Source organism: Prunus avium, chromosome 8, assembly GCF_965620075.1.
Source record: "Prunus avium chromosome 8, drPruAviu1.hap1.1, whole genome shotgun sequence".
Classification (NCBI taxonomy): domain Eukaryota; kingdom Viridiplantae; phylum Streptophyta; class Magnoliopsida; order Rosales; family Rosaceae; genus Prunus; species Prunus avium.
Genome location: NC_142291.1, coordinates 38,701,419 through 38,722,800, shown reverse-complemented (window position 1 = coordinate 38,722,800; position 21,382 = coordinate 38,701,419). Strand labels below are relative to the sequence as shown.

Here is a 21,382-nt window from a genome sequence, read left to right as displayed (position 1 = left end):
AATTTAAGAACTCAAATAGATATTGACAAACCAAAGTATTCAGTTTCAATACAGCTCAAAATCAACCAGTAACGCATATGATACATGGTTAATGAAAGGAAATAAAAAAAAGCAACAACAACTTAGACAAAAGTAAACATGAAACTAAGTATCAGCACTCTCTGAGGCCTTGCCAGAAAAAGGGTCGTGAGTAGGACCAACATCCTGCCCAATATGGCGCTGAACCAACCGCTGCAAATCCGCCATAACCTTGTGCTCGCGCTTTGATTTCTCTTCATAGTTGAACATGGCCAAAGCCCGCTTGTCCTCAGCACTATAAACTTGGTTTTCTTTCCTAATACGAATGGCATTCATCCTCTGGTGCCTACTACCACTCATCACATACCCAAGATTCTCAAACTTCTGAATCTCATCTGCTGAAAGACCCACTTCTCCTCTTCGTGGAATACGCTTCCCTTGCTGAACATATTGTGCAATGGCATCACCTTCTCCGGGCCTAAGCGCCCCACCATAACTAATATGCCCTTCAGCTCTAGGCAATGGCATTGGCCCAACCACCGGCTCATTATCCAGTGCAGGCATCTTTTGGGCCTCAAAAATCTCTTTCAGCTTCAATGCCTCCACATTACTCTCATCCTTTATCACCTCCTCTTCCACCATAGTAACAGGCTTGGCATCAACCTCAGAATCCAAACCCTTCTCCGAATCAGAACTCTCCCTGTCTATTCCAGATTCTTTCTTCGTCTTACTCCGACTGCGCGACTTTCCCTTCTTCTTCTTCGACCTCAAGCGATCCTCTGATTCAGAATCTGAACCCTCACTTTCACTTTTTTCACTCTCATCAGAATCGCTACTGCTACGCCTACTCTTTCTTCTTCTTCTCCTTTCTCTTCTGCTCTTGCTCCTCTTACTCCTCTTTCTTGACTTCTTTCTCTGTCTGCGATCATCATCTTCATCGGATTCGGATTCATCATCGCTCTCGCTCTCTGATTCGCTATCACTATACTTCGAATTCCTGCCCCTACGCTTAGAACTCGAACCCTTCTTCCTCTTCCTCGACCTCAAATCCTCCGATTCCGATTCAGATTCAGACTTTGCCTTCTCTTTCTTTTTCTCGCCCGATTCACTCTTTTCCTCCTCGCCATACCGCTCAGAAATCTCATCAGCCTTGTCCTCAATTTCAAATTCATCGTTCTCAACCCTAGGAGGACTGGGCGTCACATTCCAAATACAATACTTCAACGTCTTCCTCAACTTCTGCCTCTTGAGCCTTCTGTACTCCTCGAAGCTCAACCCCTTCAGCTCCTCGTCGGACTCCTCCGACTCCGATCGCCTTCCATTCCGATCCATCCGGTTGCCTCCTCGCCCGAATTTGTTGGGCAAAGAGTCTGGGCCTCCATTAGCCCTAGGGCTTCTTCTACGGTTTGGGTAATCGGGCGAGCCGGAGCGGTTTCGGTCGCTGTGATTGTTGTACCGGTCGTGGTGATTGTTGTACCGGTCGTAGCTGGGGCTGCGACGCTGTGCCAAAGAGCCTGGGTCTCCATTGGTCCTAGGGCTTCGTCTAGGGTTTGGGCGATCGGGCGAGCCGGAGCGGTTTCTGTGGCGGTTACGGTTATTGTTGTTACGGTCGTAACTTTCATAGCTGGGGCTGCGACGCTGGTAGCGGTTGTCGCCGGAGGAGTCGGAGTGGGGCGGGTAACGGCCGTTCTCGTGATCGGAACGGTGTCGTTTATCGGGGATATGGATGGTGGACGATGGCCTCCCCATCAGAGAAGATTTGAACGAAGTCGCGAATGAAGTTATTTTGGAAAGCAACTAACCTGGAAAAGCTTTTACCAGAACCACTTAATGTCTGACCCCTCCTTCAAATTGAAGTCCCTGAAAATCAATGCCTCAGATTGAGCCCTAATCCTCACATAAACTTCGAGCCCAGACCCATTCGCGGACGAATTGGGGGTCTTCGCGATTTGCTAAACGGAGTTACTGTCGACGTCTGCTATCTTCTCGTCTCTACTATATTGGTAAAAAGAAGGTCGGCTTAACGAAGTCGCTGATGGAGTCATTTTATTGCTGATAAGTTGGGCCCAGACCATTCCATTAAAATCGGCCCAACATATTAGAATATGGGCCCTATCCACTCTATATATATATATAGAGTCCAGCTTCCAAACCCTAAAACCTCAAAGTTCCTCCTTCGCAAACGCGCAAAGCTCTTACAGACAGTCCCAAGCGAAAGAAGAGCGGAGGCGCATAGAGAGGAACCATGGCGGATAGCAAGGCAGTGACGATCCGTACGAGGAAGTTCATGACCAACCGTCTTCTCTCGAGGAAGCAATTCGTGAGTCTTCTAGCTACTATCCCTGTTTGGTTCACTAGAAAATGTAGGAAAACTAGTTAGAAAATAACCAGAAACTTACTTGTTTGGTAGCTGATTTTTGCTGTGCGCTTTTTGGTTTTGATGTAGGTCATCGATGTTCTGCATCCTGGTCGACCCAATGTCTCCAAGGTTTGGTTTCTTTCTTTGAGCTCTCGCTTTCTTTCATTGGGCATTTGGTTCTACTTGATATTTTTGCACTAGCAAATAGGAAATGTATACGACTTTTATTTCTTTTTTAATATGATAACAAGTTCAAAATCATGGGGTTGTTCGATTTTAATGTCTGTTTTACTGATGACAAATATAGTTATTTTGAGCTTAATGTTTTGTTCTTAAGTTTAAATAAAGGGCTGAAGCCTTGAGTTCCAACCCTGAATCAACGAATTGTAGTGTTACGTATCCATTATATTCTTCTGCACTTTGTTGTCACCAACATCTTCATCGACTAATCTCAACTTTTTAAAAATAATGCTAGATCTATTTTTCTGTGAATTTAATTTCTTTTGTTGCTAGATTGCTCTTTTTAATTTTCAATTGAAATTAATTTCTGTTCTTCTCATAATGAAGGCAGAGTTGAAGGAGAAACTTGCAAGGTTGTACGAGGTGAAAGATACAAATGCCATCTTTGTTTTCAAGTTCCGCACCCACTTTGGAGGGGGGAAATCCACTGGTTTCGGTTTGATTTATGATTCCGTAGAGAATGCAAAGAAGTATGAGCCAAAGTACAGGCTGATCAGGGTAAATTTATCTTCTTTTCTTCCATCCCAGTTCTATGTTACTTGCAAATTTTGGCATATACCTATTTAAGCTTTATAGTCATTCAAAACGTGCATTAGTTGTACCCATTTCCTTCTCGGGTATGAGTTTGATACAAAAGCCTCGTGGAGCTATTCATTAAATGTAGACTAAGGGTATGTTATGGGAGTTGTATCAATCTATTTAAGTCTGCTAATTAGTTCATTTTGATTCCCTATCACGGTTTTTTGAATGGGTTCATATATTTTCACATGAATTTTTTTACTAAAATGTGTCATTTCACTTTCCTGGTATATTTCTCAGTGTTCCTTGATGAAAGTTACTAATCTTAACAACTGCAAGAAAGTTACAACCGCAGGCTTTTTCAGTTCCTTGATGAGTTAACTAATAATTGATTTATGTGTCAAAGGATGATTAATATATGTGGTTTCTTTCAATTAAAGAATCAGTAGTTAGTTTGGCATGAAATACATGTGGCTTTTTTCTTTTCTCTTGGATCATGTAAATACAGAAAGCTTCCTTCTCTTTCTCCCTCTCTATTTATCTATCTTTCTATCTCTCAAACTTGGCTCCTTGTGCAGAATGGACTGGATACAAAGGTGGAAAAGTCAAGGAAACAACTCAAGGAAAGGAAGAACAGATCCAAGAAGATTCGTGGAGTCAAGAAGGTAAGAAATATTGCTATTGTTTTGGTGGTTTGTGTTAGGGGGTATTTTTGCTGCAAGCTTGTGGATTTATTTTATGGAACTATTAACATTTCCTTGGTTAACATTTGCAAATGTTATTTGTAGACCAAGGCTGGTGATGCTGCCAAGGCTGGGAAGAAGAAATGAGTGCTTGAGCATGTTTTTGGATCGCATGTGTTCGCCGGCGGTTCCTACCGCATTTTGTTATTTCTTTTGTTTGTAGGCGTAAAATTTTCGGATGTTTTTAATTTTTATGAAAAAAAACGCTTATGATGTTTTAACTATTCGATAAGGAAGTTTTAAAAATGTAGCCTGTTGGGTTTGACTTATGAATGTTACAGATATTGAATTTTGAGTACTAAGTTTACTGATTATAAGTCGTACGATTGGATCTTGAATACCAGGATTTCATGTGATCGTTTTTTATATATGCTATCATCAATACTTCTAAATTTGGTTCTCAATTCTGAGTTAAACTAGTATTGTAAGAATATATTGCATTCGAATGAACAAACTGGCTGGCATTCGAAGAATTACGTTTTTCATTACTTGATCATTCCTAATTATCTGGTCGGAGATACTTGTTTTCTTGTAGTGATTGAAACCGGTCCCTAGCCAATCCATCACATCTAACCAGACAAACCTTTGCCAATCCATCATTTTGTAAGCTACCAAATTACATGATTACTTTTAGTACGATCCTTATATAGTTATATATTCATATGGTGTTATTAATTGAAGTGTTATAATATGAATGGACAATATTGTCGATATATTAAGACTTAAGATTTTAGCATTCATGAACAGATACATGTAACAACACTACATGATTGTGTCTCAATCTCCAAGGATATATAGTGGCTTCAAGGATTACTTACCATATAACATGTCATTGTCTTTTCTTTTATTTTTTTAATATAACATTTTCTATTGATATGGCCGATAACATATTAAATTCACACACACTAGACGGATGCAAAGACTCGAACCCATGACCTATAGCATTTGCTCGAAACCACAACACTAGTGGGTGATTTGCAACACATCATTATCTTTAATTCAAGCAAATCACATCAAATTTCTTACCATAACATAACATGCCATGTTTTTTAGACATTAGTGGGTGAGAGAATCAAGTGGTCTATGATGAGTTCGGATCTGTTTTCTTAATTTTTCATTTTTCAACACGTGTCCACATACTTAACCTTAACCTAACATTGTTAAGTTCTAATAAAATATAAAAACAAACAACATAGCCTATGTCTTGTCAATGAACTATACAATTTCAAGGGAATGACCCAACGCCCTTTGGGTACAGACTGTCGACCCAAATACATAAACACAAATGATGTATTTCGGTCCAGTTAGCAAACAAGATTCTAAGTTTTCCAATGCCCTTTGCTGACTGTGGACTTCAATACAAATATTTTATAGAGATATTTAGTCAAATACCCATTCTTAGAACTAAAACTATAAATAAACCATACACCATTTAATTTCTATAAACAAAAAAAAAAAAAACAAAAACCAAAAAATGACAATTGGCCCTATTTAATTTAATTTTGATTATTAAATTACTTTGATGTTCTATTGAGTATTTTGGGCTTGTTTATATGTTTTGGGGTTGGATTTGTTTTGAGAAATCAATGGCAATTTTGTAATTTAAAAGAAGTTAAAAGCCTTTTTGTTATGTTATAAATTAGCTTTGAGTGTGTTTCTAAAGTCTATTTCATATATGGTATTTTTATAATTTGGGCTCCTATATTGGGTATATTAGTGAATCTCCGTATTTTATAGTCCTTTAACGTACGATAAGGGCCACAATGATTTCACATTAGAGCAGTTCCAGCGGGGGCTCAAGCCCCAAATTCATCTTCCAGCGGGCTAAAGTTGTCAGGGCAGCAGCTGGGGCCCACGAAACCAAGCCAGCCCTTAGGCAAAACAAGCCCTTGCTCTAACTTGGGTTTTCTGATGTTTGTGATGACGTCAACAAAAAAAAAAAAAAAAAAAATCTACAAAAAATACAAAAAAATTCAGATATTTTTAAAAAATAAATATTTAGTCATATTATTCACTTCATACACCAAAACTCTATACAAAATTCTCTCCTCATATCTCATGTGAATAGTTGTTGCCATGGCAATAAGTGGAAACACCACAACCTTTTGCAAGGACTACCACTATTCACGTGAATAGTAACAGTCTTTGCCTTTTGCCATGGCAAATTGGTGGAAGTGCTCTTAATAATATCAATACGGAGAATTGGAGTTGCTAAGTTACCACTTTGCAATATTTTTGTTTATAACCATTGTTAAAATTGATGGCATAAGTAATTCGGAACTTGTAACTCAAATTGTTGAGAATATATTTATTCATGCACTGCACCTAAGATGTTAGGTTCAACCTAAAGCTCATGAGAATAGAGCTTGTTTTGTTCACTCGTCTTCAATTATCTTGCATGAAATGTGGCGATGAGCATGAACATCTACGTCAAACACTTACACGTGGTTGTCTTCCGTTGCACTACGTACAAGGACTTATTTATGGAAATTTGTGTTTAATGCACAATTATAGTCGTTAAATTGACAAATTAACCTTTTATCTACTTTAACGTCCATAGGTAATAGTAACATACCAGAATCTATTTAATATAATATTAATGTTAACTTTAATACAAGGACGTAACACCTAAAATAAAGATTATTAATAAAATTCAATACGTTTTTATATAACCATCCCTCGTTTCATCATAAACTACATGTCTTTTTTAATAATCGAAGATAAAAATCAAACAAAATACTTTGAATATAAAAATAAATACTTTTAACTACTTGAATATTATCATAAATCGTGGCATCTAATACAATAGAGTTGACTTATAAGCAATTCGTTTGTCATAATAATATAATAAGTTGAAGAGTCGATTTTATTATTTTTTTGATAAATACCATAAGGTGTCCCCATACCTGAAGAGTGGAATTAATCCTCGCTCGGAATTCAGCTAGTTCTTAGACACAAAGTGCTTCTAACGGGTTTCAAACCCTTGCCATTGAGGTACTAAGTAATTCGCCAACTAGAGATGACAGTTTACCAACCACACCACACCTTATTATTTAATAAGCTATACTATGTAGATATGCATTAATTAGTAGAAAACATCTACGTGAAATGGACTTATTTGGAGAAAGTTGTGGGCCATACGGCAGAAGAAACGACCCAAGTCTTTGAAAAAAAGAAAAAGAATTAATGTTTTTACGATTGAGATATAATTTTATGGAGGGAAACTAGGAATCGGAATGCAAAAAACGAGGGACAATTATAAAATACGCACACAGAGAAAAATAAAAAATAAAAGAAAAGAAAAAGAAAGTGAGAAGAGTAAGGTAAAGCTCTCTCTAAAACCTTGAAAATCCCCCAAGCCCTCTTGTCTCTGTCAAGAACTCCTCCCTCTCTTCTTTCTCTCTCTCTCTCCTCCCTCCCTCTGAACCCCTCAATCCCCGATTTCACAAGCGCCATGTCTGAACCAGTGAAGCTTTTAGTGCACGTGTCTCGGACGACGTCGCGAGACATCTGAATTGCCCTGTGTTTGCTTGCATTGGCTGACGGTCGTCTTCTCGCCGGTGATCTGGTCAGTCCGTACATGTTTACAAGTATTCATTGATTTTAGTTTTTATTTTATAAATAATAAATAAATAATAAATAATAAATACTGATTTTTGGTTTCAGGGTTGGGTTCTTTTTTTGCTGGTGAGTTTGTGTAATCAAATTCAAGGGAGGTTGTGTGGGTGTGCGTGTTTGGTTTGGCTTGGTTGAAGTTGTTTTGAAACAAAACTGAAACTGGGTTTTCGGGGATTTGGTGTTTGGGTGGGTTTGTAAGAGATGAAGGAGGGCTTGAGATCTGGCAAGTTGAAGGTTGATAAAGATAAGCTAGGTGTTGAAAAGAGAGGGGATGAGCTGAAGCAAGGTGGCTCTGATTTAGGCGGTGAGAACTGTCCACATTTGGTTTCGAGCGGTCCCGAGGAACCTGAGAGAGAAATTCTGGGTGATAAAGCGAAGAAAAGCAATGAGTTGGGCAGTGATGAATGTGGAGAAGATGGTGATACAGGTGAGAGTAAAAATGTGGGAGCAGCTGAGATTGGGAAGAAGCAAATTGATGATGATGGTCTCGAGAAAAAGAAGGTGAAGGAAAAAGAGGTGGATGGTAATGTGCAAATTGTTCGTCGGGTTTTGCGGTCACAGTCTGCAGTGAATGGAGGTTGTGATAAGGCAGTACGTGGTGGTGCTCTGGTTACAAAAAGTAGAGAAAGTGGTGGCTCTCACAACCAATGTACTGATGTAAAAAATGAAGGGGTTCATCAGTTGGGCAGTGAGGAATGTGGAGAAGATGGTGATACAGGTGAGAGTAAAAATGTGGGAGCAGCTGAGATTGGGAATAAGCAAATTGATGATGATGGTCTTGAGAAAAAGAAGGTGAAGGAAAAAGAGGTGGATGGTAAAGTGCAAATTGTTCGTCGGGTTTTGCGGTCACAGTCTGTGGTGAATGAAGGGTGTGATAAGGCAGTAAGTGATGGTGCTCTGGTTACAAAAAATAGAGAAAGTGGTGGGTCGCACAACCAAAGTACTGAAGTAAAAAATGAAGGGGTTCATCAGTTGGGCGAGAGTGAAAATGTGGGAGTAGGTGAGATTAGGAAGAAGAGGAGGCGGGTTGATGATGGCCAAGATATTGATGATGATGGTATTGAGAGAAAAAAGATGAAGGAAGAAAGGATAGCTGGTCGGGCTCTGCGGTCACGGTTTGTGGAGTATCGTGGGTGTGATAAGGCAGAGAGTGTTGGGAAAAGTAGAGCGAGTTATGTGTCTCGTGAGAAATGTACTGAGGTGAAAAATGAAGAGGGTGCTCAGTTGGTTGGAGGGTTTACAAAGAAGTTGAAAGGCAAGCGTGGGAGGCCACCCAAGGTGCCCAAGGTGGAAAAGGAAGAAAGTGACAGGTCAGCTGGTGGATTAAAGAAGCAGAAGAAGTTGAAACGTAAGCGTGGGAGACCTCGGAAGGCAGAAAAGGAAGAGAGTGGTCTGGTGGTTGGTCGGTTGAGAAAGAAGCTAAAATCCGAGCAAGGGAGACCACTTAAGGTGCAGGAGTCTAACGTGGCTTTGAAAGGAAAGCTTCATAAGGGAAAAAAAATGAAAGCGAAAATTACAACTAATGGTTCAAATCTGGAAAGGAGGATTATTGGGAAAGAGTTGGATGTGAAGACCTTTTCTCCAGATAAAAGGGATAAAAAAGAAAAAGATTTGGAGAGTGAGGATGGAGAAGGAAACAAAGAATGTGAACAGAAAAGAAAGGGAAATAAAGAACAGAAAAATGAGCAGAAGGATCAAGATGGAGAACTTGCCAGAAGTAGGCAAAAACAGTTAGTGAGAGATAAAATGGTCGAACTAATTCTGCGTGCTGGTTGGACGATTGACTATAGGCCTAGGAATGGCAAAGAATACAAGGATGCAGTGTATGTAAGTCCAGCAGGAAGGACTCACTGGTCAGTCACCAAGGCTTACAAAGCTCTTAAAAAGCATTGTGAAGATGATGATGGTAATTCTGAGGGTTGTAAGGCTGGCTTCAAGTTTACTCCGATACCACCTGAGGAAGTCAACAAACTAAAAAGGATAGTTGTTAAGAAAAGGGAGGGGAAGAAGAAGGCAAAGCAGAAGGGAAAAGATGGAAGGGAGGGCGGAATTAATGAAAAGAAGAAGAAGGGAAAGGCTGGGAGTAGAGGGGATGGACTTATTGAAGAGAAAAAGAAAAAGAAAATGGGTAAGTCACTGAAAGGGAAACGTTTGCTTATTGAGCAGGATGATTCAGCAAGTAGAGCATGCAAGGGGAGGTTAAGTTTGGTCAAGGATCATGAGCAGCATAAGACGAAAAATAGAAAGCGATGTGCTTTGTTGGTTCGCAACTCTGAGAATGCAGATTCAGAAAATGATGGCTACATACCATATGATGGGAAAAGAACAGTACTTGCCTGGATGATTGATTTGGGAACCCTATCACTTAATTCAAAAGTGAAGTACATGAACATGAGGAAGACACAGGTGCTTCTTGAGGGTAGAATTACAAGAGATGGAGTTCATTGTGGTTGCTGTAGAGAAACAATTTCGCTTTCGAAATTTGTAACTCATGCCCAAAGTGATTACTCTGAGCCATTTAAACATATATATCTAGACTCCGGGTCTTCCCTTTTGCAATGCCTGCTAGACTCATGGAATAAACAGGATGAATATGACCGTCGTGGATTCCACTTCGTAGATGTTAATGGGGAAGACCCAAATGATGATACTTGTGGAATCTGTGGAGATGGTGGGGACTTGATCTGTTGTGATGGTTGTCCATCAACATTCCACCAAAGTTGTTTAGAGATAAAAGTATGTATACAAAGCCAACTGATTTTATAGATTGCTCTAATTACCTGGATAATAATTTATATTGCTATTTTATCACTGTCCCTTCTGCCCCATAGGGCCATCGTAAATAGGTTAAAGGATTAAGTTTTTTGTTCACATTGTTATATATGCAATGACCTTGGCGGTGTCACTTTATCTGATTGAACACTGGGATATATCGTGAGAATTAAATGGAAGCATTTTGTTTTGTTTTGTTTTTTAATCAAAGAGTAGGGACTGCAATGCTATTTAAATTTATTTAATAAGATATACACTCTGAGGGGAGAATAACTTGTTTTCGATTTGCCTGCAATGCTAAAGTTTATACCTTTCTTTACTTTGTATTTACTCTAGAGTAGCATGCATTTAATAGAAATAAAAACCGTTTGACGTGGCTATAAACTGGAGATTTTTATGCCTCTAGGTCGTTTAGAGATAGATTTAAATTTATTCTACCAGATGAAAACTCTATTCTTATTTTTTGCAGAAGTTCCCTTCAGGTGAGTGGCATTGTGTATATTGTTCATGCAAATTTTGTGGGATGTTTTGCGGAAACACATGCCAAAGGGATGGCGATGAGAATGTAGCCTCGTCAGCGTTAATTACTTGCCATTTGTGTGAGGAAAAATGTATTAACTCTACCTCCCAGACCTTTTTTCTCTTCTGAGCCTGATTTGGTTATCCTTTAATGTTATTATTATTTCATCTGTATTACTTAAATTAAGTACATTTGGCAAAATATGATCGGAAATGTTTTCTTTCTAGATCACCGATCCTGTATTCAGGCAAAGGATGCTGTAAATGATGATTCCCGTGGACCATCCTTCTGTGGGAGGAATTGTCAAGAGGTATTACATTCTGATCTGTTGCTATAATAATAGCTGGGGACTGCAATATTTGTGTAGGGGTTGCTGCATGCATCTGTAGCTTCACATACTGTTTATAGTAGTAAAATGATCTGTTGCATTGCTGCATGCATTCATGATCGGCATGCATTTGCCAATGGGCTAAGAGATCTGGCAGTTTGTTTTGTAATGCTTCAGTTGTAGGTAGTGCTTACACTATTTTTAAGAGATGCTTATAAAGCTGTATTTATGTATATACGAATTTTAACGATGCATGCATGATTTAAATGCTGATGTAATTGCGTATTTGAGTGTTTTCAGTTTTAAATCTAATGATTAATTTGTGTTTTTGCCAAACTTAATGTCAAACTTTTTCCTTTTATGTTTTTCCCATTCTTTCCTTACTCCGATGGAAATCCATTTGATAAATTTCTCTACCCATTTTTGTCATACCAGTTATTTGAGAGTCTGCAGAAGCTTCTTGGCGTAAGGCGTGAAGTAGAAGGAGGATTTTCATTGACTCTTATTCGCCGATCTGATATTGGCTCAGATGTTTCTCTTTGCAACACACCACAGGAGGATGGTTGTGATTCAAAGCTGATTGAATGCAATTCCAAGCTGGCTGTTGCATTTTTAATAATGGATGAGTGTTTTTTGCCTATGGTTGACCACAGAAGTGGAGTCAATCTGATTCATAATATTCTGTATAATCGTGGGTAAGCATACCTTTAATTCACAATTTTGTGTGCGTGTGTATATATATGGGTGTTAAACCTTTTTTTAATGGTTTAGACTAGTATTGCCCATTGTCCTGGAACAAGTATGTGTTCAATTTCTCATTAAAAAAGTATGTTTTGTGTTCATAATATATAAATTCTTCAAGTTCAAGGTGGTTGCTGTTGGGATCATGTACCTAGGAAAAGTGAAGGATGAATTGTTCTGAACTGGTCCTTAAATGCTACGCCCATGTGATTGAATGTCAATATCTATTGCAAAGTAATTACACTGTTGCCCTTGTATAGCATTTGATAATATTTGCGCGGATCTGCAGAATGCAGATTCAATGTCAATATCTTTTGAAAACATGTGATTACTTGAAAACAGTGTTCGATCTTCGAAGTCTCTCCATGTGATTGAATGTCAATATCCATTGAAAACATGTTAAATTTTTCCAATTTGAAAATTTTATTGTACTGATGTTTGTATTTCCAGTATTATTTGTTAATGAGGATGGCCATTGCCGAAATAAAATGACAAATCACTTCAAGTATTTCAAATGAGGGAAAAAAACGTCTGAATCATCGTTGGTGTGTTACATATTCCCTAGTGGTGGGGAGGTTCCTATCCTATCTTTCCATTTCCCTTGTGTTTATAACTTTATGTTTTGCTATTTTGCTGTTCTTTTCTTGTTTCTTCTACAAACAGCTGTTGCAAAAATGAAATTTTTGTTGGTGATGATTTTGCCATGCCATGCAAGGACAATTTTGGAAGTTGACCATATGAAAGTCAAGTGCTGTTTAATTTATTATCACATTTTTCTAATTTTATGTAGAGAGGTCTAAATGATTTAAGTTGTGTGTTTATCTTCTACTTGTGTACATATATTGCAAATTATCTCTCAAATACTTTTTAACTCATGTAGAAAAATATAGTTCTTTTAATGATATATAATTTTCAATCATCAGGTCAAATTTTAGCAGACTGAATTATGGTGGATTCGTCACTGCAATTCTAGAGAGAGGTGAGGAGATCATATCAGCCGCATCCATCCGGTATGTACCTGCCTACATATACTTTTCATGAACATGTTGCTTGCAACAGTTAATGCATGCAGAATTTCTAAGTTTTTATGGGCATGTCATTCAGACATATAGTTTTATCACGGACTGCAAATTAAGTCTCATAGATGTATTTAATTCATGTTTTTATTATCTCTCTTTAAAACATACAAACACTCGTGATAATTCTTTTAAACCCACTCCCCTAATTATTTCTTTATTAATTACTTGTATATCCTCTTGGATTGAGTTATACCTTGCTGTAATCCTAAGCAAGGAGTAGAATGACTTTTGTGAGTTTGTGTGACGCAATTATATTTTGACACTATGTTACTGCTTGGTTGATCAGGATCCATGGGAACTATTTAGCAGAGATGCCATTTATTGGGACCCGCTATATGTATAGGCGTCAAGGAATGTGCCGTCGGCTTCTAACTGCAATTGAATCTGTATGTTTAATTCGAATGTCTCTGCCTTACATGTATGCTCACAAGCTGAATTTAATTTTTTTTATCTCATTTTTGGAGTTAATAGAAACATGTTCATAAGTTTTTAACTGCTGATTCTGGAATCCATTCTAGTTTGTAATGAGATTGAAATTACCATCTCTAAGTAAGCTAAGACTTTGTGTTTCAAAAGCGAATTGTTTACTCTTTAACATCTGAAAAGTATCTTCTTGTTTTCCCGTTTTCTGAACTTGTCATGATTTAGAAGTCTAAATGTCTGTTTTATGTCTGATTAAATTTGAAACTCTGTTATCATAGAGATATTTTTTTTTAGTGTTTAAGGTAAATCATGAATTTACATAATATTGTGAAGAGTCTTTTTGTGTCCTTATAGTGTACTGATCCTTAGCTTTCTATTTCTTTTTGTGCCTTTTTCTGAACCATGATTAGGCTCTCTGCTCTTTGAACGTTGAAAAATTGGTCATACCTGCAATCTCGGAACTTAGGGAAACGTGGACTTCTGTTTTTGGTTTTAAGCCCCTTGAAGAACCAGGCAAGCAGAAGATGAAGAACATGAAAATATTGGTTTTCCCTGGTGTGGATATTTTACAGAAACCATTGTTGAAGCAGTTAACAGAAGCAAATATGATTCATGTGGAAGGTATTTAGGAAATCAGCATAGATGAATATCTTGTTATATCATCCTACAGAAACCATCATTTGTGTCAATGTATCTGGTTGTTATATGATTGAGACTGTATTTTCTCTTGTAGGTTTGGGGTCCACTGAACTTGAGCATCATCAAATTGGGCAGGAGGTGTTATGTTATACTAATGAGAAGCTTTTGGCTGGGTCTGGCAGTGAAGCAACTGCACCCTGTGGAAATGAATTCCAGAGTTCTGCTTCCGTTCATGATCTAAGGGAAGTGGAAGTGGACACCCAACATAACCATAATATCACGCCTGAAGTGGAAAGCAAATATTGCACGTTACATCATATTGATTCTGAAGCCCCTGACGCTGGTCTAAAGATCCTTTCTGCTTCCGGGGAGGGCACTGAAAATATTGATTGTGAGGTGAGGATAGAAGATGTCACTATTAAAAACCTCAATTCTTGTGATGAAGGATCTATTTGCCGCTCTACTGAAAGTAATGCCACTGAGCTGCAGGCATCTCACTATGCAAGGGACCTTAAACATCATGGTTCTCAACATTTGCAGGTTGCAGAATCTACTTTTTGTCCGAATGGAAAGATGTTTGAGACTTGTGAAGCGGAATATAACCATCCTGCTACTGAGCGTACACCTACAGTGATAGTTGAGGAAACTAGCAAGGTCTCCAGTGATGCATTTCACCTGTCCTCCGTATTGGCACACCAAAAAGCAGATGATTTTGAAGGTCATTGTACGCAAAATTCTCATAATTCATGTGGGGCAAATCTTCAATGTAATGGAATTACCAAGTCCCCTGATATCACTCATGTGGATTCAACTCCCAATGGGTCTCCGACGGACACAAAATCCTTAAAGAAATCTGAGTTTGATTCTCGGGTTGATAATACAAGTGCTGGGGCAAATCTTCAAAGTAATGGAATTACCAAGTCCCCTGATGTCACTGATGTGGATTTAACTCCCAAGGGGTCTCCGACGGACACAAAATCCTTAAAGCAATCTGAGTTTGATTCTCGGGTTGATAATTCAAGTGCTGGGGCAAATCTTCAAAGTAATGGAATTACCAAGTCCCCTGGTGTCGCTGATGTGGATTTAACTTCCAACGGGTCTCTGATGGACACAAAATACTTAAAGCAATCTGAGTTTGATTCTCGGAGTGCTGGGGCAAATCTTCAAAGTAATGGAATTACCAAGACCCCTGATGTCACTCATGTGGATTCAACTCCCAACGGGTCTCTGATGGACACAAAATCCTTAAAGAAATCTGAGTTTGATTCTCGGGTTGATAATACAAGTGCTGGGGCAAATCTTCAAAGTAATGGAATTACCAAGTCCCCTGATGTCACTGATGTGGATTTAACTCCCAACAGGTCTCCATCCTTAAAGCCATCTGAGTTTGATTCTCGGGTTGATAATACAAGTGATGCACAGTGCGACCCAAGCAATACTTCTGTGGTGGCTCTTCACTGTGGATCTAGTGGAGGTAACTCAGCTGGTACTTCTGAGGTGATAATTGTATCAAACCCGGCTAGTTGATCTTGTTTTGATGTACATTGACAGTAAGTAGTGTAAGCAGGAGGCTTTTGGTAGCAATCTACGACAGAAGAGTACTAGTTGTAGTAGTATTTTGGCAAGGGTTGATAAACCGATTTTCTCATCTTATAGAAAGCAAATACAGTTTTTGGTGCCATGATTTTTAGTTAGGCGGTAGAGCTTGAAGCAGCTGGTCGAGGAGCCAAGCTTGTTCCATTGTTGGGAGTAAATATGTAAACCTTTTTTTTTTCTTCTTTCAAGTACAGTTAGGAAGATCACCAAGCTGTAGCATTTTATAGCTTAGCACAATGGAAGATTTAGATGCTGCCTTGGAGGGTTGTATATTTTTTGCCCCTCTGGTGCTCGTTGTATATGAAAGGATCCATTGCTTAACCATGAAAACAGCGTTTCATTTTGGTGCTCATTGATCGTTTGCTATGCTTTCTTTTTCCTTCTCTTCGATTCATCGCAGTTGGGGTGGTATGATGTCGTTAAGCTCGTAACAAGTTCATGATTGAAACTTGGCCCGAGTTCATGTTTTATTATGTTTCTGTTTTCTTTTTGAGAAATTAAAGAGAGGGATGAGATATGGGAAGATTGAGGAAAGAAAGGAAAGCAAATACATAGAAGTAAAGTTGAAAACCCCCTTTCCCAATACCGCTTGTATTAAAAAAAAACATAAAACATATGACACGTGCCCTAGTTAATAATTTTGTTTTCTTTTATCATACTTAGAAATTGAGAAAAATAGCTTCTTTCTCCTTTTATTTTATTATTATCCTTTGTTTGTTCTTCTAAATTGGTCTATGGTATGATTTAATTTGGCTTGGAAAGAAAAGAAAAGAAAAAAAAAGGAATTTGTCATGGGCTAATATTTATATTGGGCTGGGCCCTAAGCCCAAAAGAAAGGTACCCATTTTTGTTTAGAGTATATAAATCATTCATCAAGTACCCGGCGCCTAAAATTAGGGTTCGCAACGCTGCTTGGCTTCCGTCTTCACTCTCACACAGGCGAAGAGCTGCACAAAAAGCTTCAAGATCTAAACCCCTAGCCATGGTTATCTCTCTCTCCCTCTCTCTCTATATCTGTCTGTGGATCCTAATATGTTAAATGTTGACTAATATTTTGATTTTCTGTGGCTGGGATGTGGAATGTATAGTCTCTGGTAGCGAACGAAGAATTTCAGCACATTCTGCGTGTGCTTAACACAAATGTTGACGGCAAGAAGAAGATCATGTTTGCCCTAACCTCCATCAAAGGTATCGGTCGTCGTTTCGCCAACATTGTCTGCAAGAAGGCCGATGTCGACATGAACAAGAGGTACCTTTCTCTTCAACCCCGCCATCATTTTATCCGATTTTTTTATGGGATATAGAAACAGCTGAGCTTTGCTCATCCTAAAAAGTAGAACAACTACTTTATTTTGATTGAAAATATTGGTCTTCTACTTAGTGATATGAGTTTAAGTCAACTATTTCGATGAGAAAATGCGTATGCTTCTGATAGAGAATCTTGGATCCTATTTCCATATTTATATTTGGGTGCTTTAGATTCCAATATGATTGCTAATTTTCTTCTCTTAAAATTATGGCTTTAGAATGCACAGTATCGGTTGTACCATCTGCTGGCAAATGTAGTGCATACAAAGAAGCTAGTTTATTTTTAATATTGGTACATTCATCTTCATTTGACTTGTATATTGTGGGTTTTATGCGGATGATAGAGCTGGAGAACTCTCTGCTGCGGAGCTTGATAACCTCATGACCATTGTGGCGAATCCTCGCCAGTTCAAAATTCCAGACTGGTTTTTGAACAGGAAGAAGGATTACAAGGATGGGAGGTATTCTCAAGTTGTTTCCAATGCATTGGACATGAAGCTGAGGGATGACCTCGAACGCCTGAAGAAGATCAGGTTTGTTGTTGGCCATCAATTAAGCTTAATGGGTGAAATATGTATCATTTGCGTCTTACATTTGATAAGGAATTCTGAACATGGAATTTGCAAGTGAATTTGATTGGGTTGAGTTGATAAATTGTGTGTGCTCTGACAGGAACCATCGTGGTCTCCGTCACTACTGGGGTCTCCGAGTACGTGGGCAGCACACCAAGACTACCGGACGCAGGGGAAAGACTGTTGGTGTCTCCAAGAAGCGATAGTCTGTTTTTGCAATTTCTATTTCTTAAGCTCCTTGCTGATGTTTTCATTTTAGCTTGAGAAATTTTGCTTCTTTAGTATATCTGAGAATGTTTTTGAATTCTGAAAATACCTGTTTTGGATTATTCCTGGGACGTATTTGTTATTTTAACTAAGGCATAGTTTCTTTAATTGTAATTTCCAAAGTGAATGTGTTCCAGAATTCTGAAGCCCTTTGTTTTGGTGTCGCCGAATTTTTTGCTAGTGCAACCAAAGGATCCAAATGAAATTGGAGTAATCTTAGGGACATCTTCTACTATCTGCCCTGCAATTTTACCTAGTGTCTTTAATGTCTGAAATCCTTCCTATCGTACTTTCTAGTTCATGTTTTTCGACAAAAAAGTTCTAATTTGAAAGGCATGAGTTTTTGTAGCTTCTGTGTAAACAAGTAGGGTTTGTCCTACCCTGGGCCTGGTCTATACTAGGCCCTGCATTGTAAAGCTTCTGGGCCATTCTGGGTTTAATCGTTTGTCTACCGTGAGCCACATTGAGTCCAGAACAGACAGCGGTGGGCCTAGTAGCGGCTTGGCTTCAATAGCCCATATATACTAACTCTGATAAAATTATTACGAGGCATGGGTTTCACATACATCAACGGCACATACATCAACAGTTAGAAATTACCCTTGTGTGGATTGGATTGGTGATTAACCCATCATAAAATATAAATATAAATATATATATATATATATATATATATATATATATAGATTTTCCCCTATGTAGACGTCCGGACGTAATTAACGGGTAAACACTGTATTTTCTACTACCCCTTCTTGGTTTCCTTTCTGTTTACAATAGCCTTTTATACAGTAATAACGTTATCTGCATATAAATTTACACACATCAACAATAAAAAATAACCTACGCGTGCATTTGGATAACTGACCATGCACAGCTCAAAGTAGTAACATGTGAATGAAGGTTCCCTGGATGATGCAGCTAGCTGCATTATTTTTGATAATTGGGGTGTTGGTGAGAGTTCAACTGTGCAAAAACCATACGAGCACATGTTTACATGTACAATGTATAGTAATATGATGGGTTTCCAATCTGTCCTTAGCTTCAAGTTGAACCATAAACAAATTATTTATGCGCAGAAGGCAGAAGGCAGAAGGCAGAAGCATTGAGATAAAATAAATAAAAGAGAGACAAAAACAAGATTCCCTGATCCCTTCTGCGCATTTTGTCTGAGTGCATAGACTTTCCCAATTATCAAGCAGACCCCCCACCACCATTGAGTCTGCAGACACTATACCCTACCTTATTCATATAATTTGTATGAGGTGCATCATTTAATTTAATTTATTTCCCCATAAATCAGCATCGTTTACTGTCAATTACACTGCGTTTATAATACTCTTATTTAAACAAGTAGTTTCTAATTAATCATGAAAACGGCGGGCGCACAGGATTTGCCCGGTTCATTGTTCTATCTCTCCCGTCCTCGAAAGGGGTAAAATGAGAAGAGAGATGCAGAGAATGACAATGAAACAAAGATATGAAAGGTTTTCAAGAAGTAGGCACCTACGTTTAGTTTGCGTGGGATGAATTGCAAAACCAATTGTCTCAATTCCTACAAGACTATTGGATTGGTTTCCTTTCCCGCATATTTTATAATTTTGAGAAGTAAAGGGGTTTATTAGAAAATAGTCATGTGCTTGCTTAAACTTGCAGAAAAGCGAAACTGTGAAGTCCATGTCAAGGCAAAACCAACAGTGATATTAGGTGATGGGACTAAACTTCGATTTTGCTCTCTCCCTCTCTCTCTCTCTGCTTGGGAAACTTCCACAAATCGACAAATCGTTTACATATTTGTATGTATGGATGCTTTTTCTTAAAGTAATTGAGCATGATTATATCCCTGTTAACATTTTTTCCTCTTTTTAACAAAACGTATACAATTTGTTAAAAGCACGGATTTGTCTTGTTTCCTGACTTGGTAAGTACACTTTCTTTTGTTTATTATCATAATATTTAACTCCAAAAATCATCTAATTAACCACTAATATCTATTTCCGAAAGTCAGGAGAGTGGTTGAACTTGAACATGGAGTGTCTTTGGATCAACAGGTCAGAAGAGAACCAGTCAGGCCCTGTTAGCATGAAAAACTACAGTAACATAGTCACGTGGCACATCTTATACACGTGTTATAATATGAATGGATGATAGAGTTTATTTTTCCCCATTTTAAGAAATTGAATCAATAAATTTTCACTTATATTATAATACGTGTACAAAATGTACCACGTGTCCTTACTATGCTTCTTCGTCCGAGTTAAGTAACTTCACCTAATAGCTAACTCCAATAATTATCAACTTCACCTAATAGCAAAAGCTAACCAAACCGAAACAGGAATATGAACAAAAAAACCCATGTAATGTGATGGTAGTTTCTGGCTCCGCCAGCTAGGGCTGAAGAAGGGCTAGCTAGTAATTTAATTAGGCCGTCACAAAAGTCCATTTTTTCTCAACGCAATCTATGCTAATGATGGAAAAAAACAAAAGCACTGCCAAAATTGAAGCGTATAAAGCTGATATTGGACAAGGACAAGCTATGGAAGAGAAGAAGATGAGGGAGACATAGACTGAGTTAGAGTTGTTTTGATGTGATTTCAAACAACAACAAAATAAAACTACCGACTTCTTGGGTTCTTCTCCATCCCATCACCGCCGATCCACTCAAATATTACATTTACTGCTAATAATTAAAATATTATACAGCCAAGCCAACAATATTATTTTTATTTTATTTTATTTTATTTCAGACGCACCGTGAAATCTCACAGACGCCAGCTGTGAACTCCGGTAATTCTCTGCGGTCACCCCCACCGGGAGATGGCATGAGGCTGACGAGAAGATCAGCAAAAGCGCCAATGATGAACTTGTGGGTGCTCTTAGGGTTGAGCGCAAGATAGCACAGCAGAAGCTCATGCAAGAATTCCCAGTTTGATTTCTTCTTCTCGCCCTCTTCCTCCTCCTCGTTGTTCATTCCCTCCCGCGCCTCCACCATCTCCTGCATTGACCGCCTAAAGTCCCGGTAAGGGTCCGGCGAAAAAGTGGGGACCGCCACGCTGTGGTTGACGAGCTTGTGGTTGGGGGACTCTGACGAGGCGGCAATGGACGACGGCGACGATGCGGATTGGTCGACGATGGAGTTGGAGCGGCCTGGGGAGGAGAAGAAGAAGCGGCGGGAGGCGAAGGCGGTGGCGAAGTCTGCGGCGGGGGCGTCGGTGTCGGTTTCGGAGGAGGAGACGGAGGAGCTGAGGGATTTGGAGGTGGTGGTGGAGTCAAACATGTACTGGTCGTCGTAGAGGGAGTTGAAGTTTTTTATCATCAATGAGGTTGATGACGTGGATGTGGTGGCGGTAGCGCCGTCGGCGGCGGTGGTGGGTAATGGACGGCTGTGATCGTTGTCTGGGGATTGGAGAGTGAGTGGCCGTGTGATCTTTGTGAAGCAGAGGTTTAGGTTTCTTCCTAGTGTGTTTGGCATTTCTGTTGTTGGTGTTAGAAAGAGTGGGAGATTAGAAGGGAGAAGAGATATGAGAGAGAGAGAGAGAGAGAGTCTGTGTGTGAGCAGTGTGTTTAGTCATATATGGAGATATATATAGTTGGTTAAAGTAGCAAACTCGTAGTTTCTGAGAAATTTGAGTCATCACTTGTA

General features: G+C 38.8%; 5 protein-coding genes across 7 annotated transcripts; 3 read left to right on the top strand and 2 right to left on the bottom strand.

Moving 5' to 3' along the window:
* Positions 1-2: 2 nt before the first annotated feature.
* LOC110749814 (Ras-induced vulval development antagonist protein) lies at positions 3-2,037 on the bottom strand. The gene has a single exon (XM_021950001.2). It carries the CDS (start codon positions 1,765-1,767, stop codon positions 145-147), a length of 1,623 nt encoding a protein of 540 aa, XP_021805693.1. The 5' UTR covers positions 1,768-2,037; the 3' UTR covers positions 3-144.
* A 132-nt stretch (positions 2,038-2,169) lies between these two features.
* LOC110749815 (small ribosomal subunit protein eS24z) lies at positions 2,170-4,217 on the top strand. Its single transcript, XM_021950002.2, has 5 exons — positions 2,170-2,338; positions 2,465-2,506; positions 2,945-3,115; positions 3,715-3,801; positions 3,925-4,217. Exons 1-5 carry the CDS (start codon positions 2,264-2,266, stop codon positions 3,964-3,966), a joined length of 417 nt encoding a protein of 138 aa, XP_021805694.1. The 5' UTR covers positions 2,170-2,263; the 3' UTR covers positions 3,967-4,217.
* A 2,945-nt stretch (positions 4,218-7,162) lies between these two features.
* On the top strand, positions 7,163-15,947 carry LOC110749838 (uncharacterized). Of its 3 annotated transcripts, none has more exons than XM_021950038.2 (10): positions 7,163-7,447; positions 7,546-10,233; positions 10,739-10,880; positions 11,017-11,099; positions 11,553-11,812; positions 12,782-12,868; positions 13,224-13,323; positions 13,771-13,981; positions 14,094-14,395; positions 14,540-15,947. In XM_021950038.2, exons 2-10 carry the CDS (start codon positions 7,699-7,701, stop codon positions 15,524-15,526), a joined length of 4,707 nt encoding a protein of 1,568 aa, XP_021805730.1. In that variant the 5' UTR covers positions 7,163-7,447; positions 7,546-7,698; the 3' UTR covers positions 15,527-15,947. The 3 variants fall into 3 exon arrangements, with proteins under 3 accessions (XP_021805730.1, XP_021805729.1, XP_021805728.1); XM_021950037.2 differs by having other exon boundaries at positions 14,489-15,947; XM_021950036.2 differs by having other exon boundaries at positions 7,164-7,447; positions 14,094-15,947.
* A 516-nt stretch (positions 15,948-16,463) lies between these two features.
* LOC110749839 (small ribosomal subunit protein uS13z/uS13y/uS13x) lies at positions 16,464-17,850 on the top strand. Its single transcript, XM_021950040.2, has 4 exons — positions 16,464-16,580; positions 16,684-16,844; positions 17,248-17,436; positions 17,576-17,850. The coding sequence occupies exons 1-4, from the start codon at positions 16,578-16,580 to the stop codon at positions 17,679-17,681; spliced, it is 459 nt and encodes a 152-aa protein (XP_021805732.1). The 5' UTR covers positions 16,464-16,577; the 3' UTR covers positions 17,682-17,850.
* A 2,452-nt stretch (positions 17,851-20,302) lies between these two features.
* On the bottom strand, positions 20,303-21,315 carry LOC110749840 (uncharacterized). The gene has a single exon (XM_021950041.2). The coding sequence runs from the start codon at positions 21,209-21,211 to the stop codon at positions 20,483-20,485; it is 729 nt and encodes a 242-aa protein (XP_021805733.1). The 5' UTR covers positions 21,212-21,315; the 3' UTR covers positions 20,303-20,482.
* Between the last annotated feature and the right edge of the window lie 67 nt (positions 21,316-21,382).

Bases quoted from the DNA above. Each gene is read 5' to 3' on its own strand.
- LOC110749814 (XM_021950001.2), bottom strand. From the start codon at position 1,767: ATGGGGAGGCCATCGTCCACCATCCATATCCCCGATAAACGACACCGT.
- LOC110749815 (XM_021950002.2), top strand. From the start codon at position 2,264: ATGGCGGATAGCAAGGCAGTGACGATCCGTACGAGGAAGTTCATGACC. The intron at 2,507-2,944 runs GTTTGGTTTCTT...CTCATAATGAAG, and splicing joins GTCGACCCAATGTCTCCAAG to GCAGAGTTGAAGGAGAAACT. The intron at 3,116-3,714 runs GTAAATTTATCT...CTCCTTGTGCAG, and splicing joins CAAAGTACAGGCTGATCAGG to AATGGACTGGATACAAAGGT.
- LOC110749838 (XM_021950036.2), top strand. From the start codon at position 7,699: ATGAAGGAGGGCTTGAGATCTGGCAAGTTGAAGGTTGATAAAGATAAG. The intron at 10,234-10,738 runs GTATGTATACAA...TATTTTTTGCAG, and splicing joins AAAGTTGTTTAGAGATAAAA to AAGTTCCCTTCAGGTGAGTG. The intron at 11,100-11,552 runs GTATTACATTCT...TTGTCATACCAG, and splicing joins GTGGGAGGAATTGTCAAGAG to TTATTTGAGAGTCTGCAGAA.
- LOC110749839 (XM_021950040.2), top strand. The intron at 16,845-17,247 runs GTACCTTTCTCT...TGCGGATGATAG, and splicing joins GATGTCGACATGAACAAGAG to AGCTGGAGAACTCTCTGCTG. The intron at 17,437-17,575 runs GTTTGTTGTTGG...GTGCTCTGACAG, and splicing joins GAACGCCTGAAGAAGATCAG to GAACCATCGTGGTCTCCGTC.
- LOC110749840 (XM_021950041.2), bottom strand. From the start codon at position 21,211: ATGCCAAACACACTAGGAAGAAACCTAAACCTCTGCTTCACAAAGATC.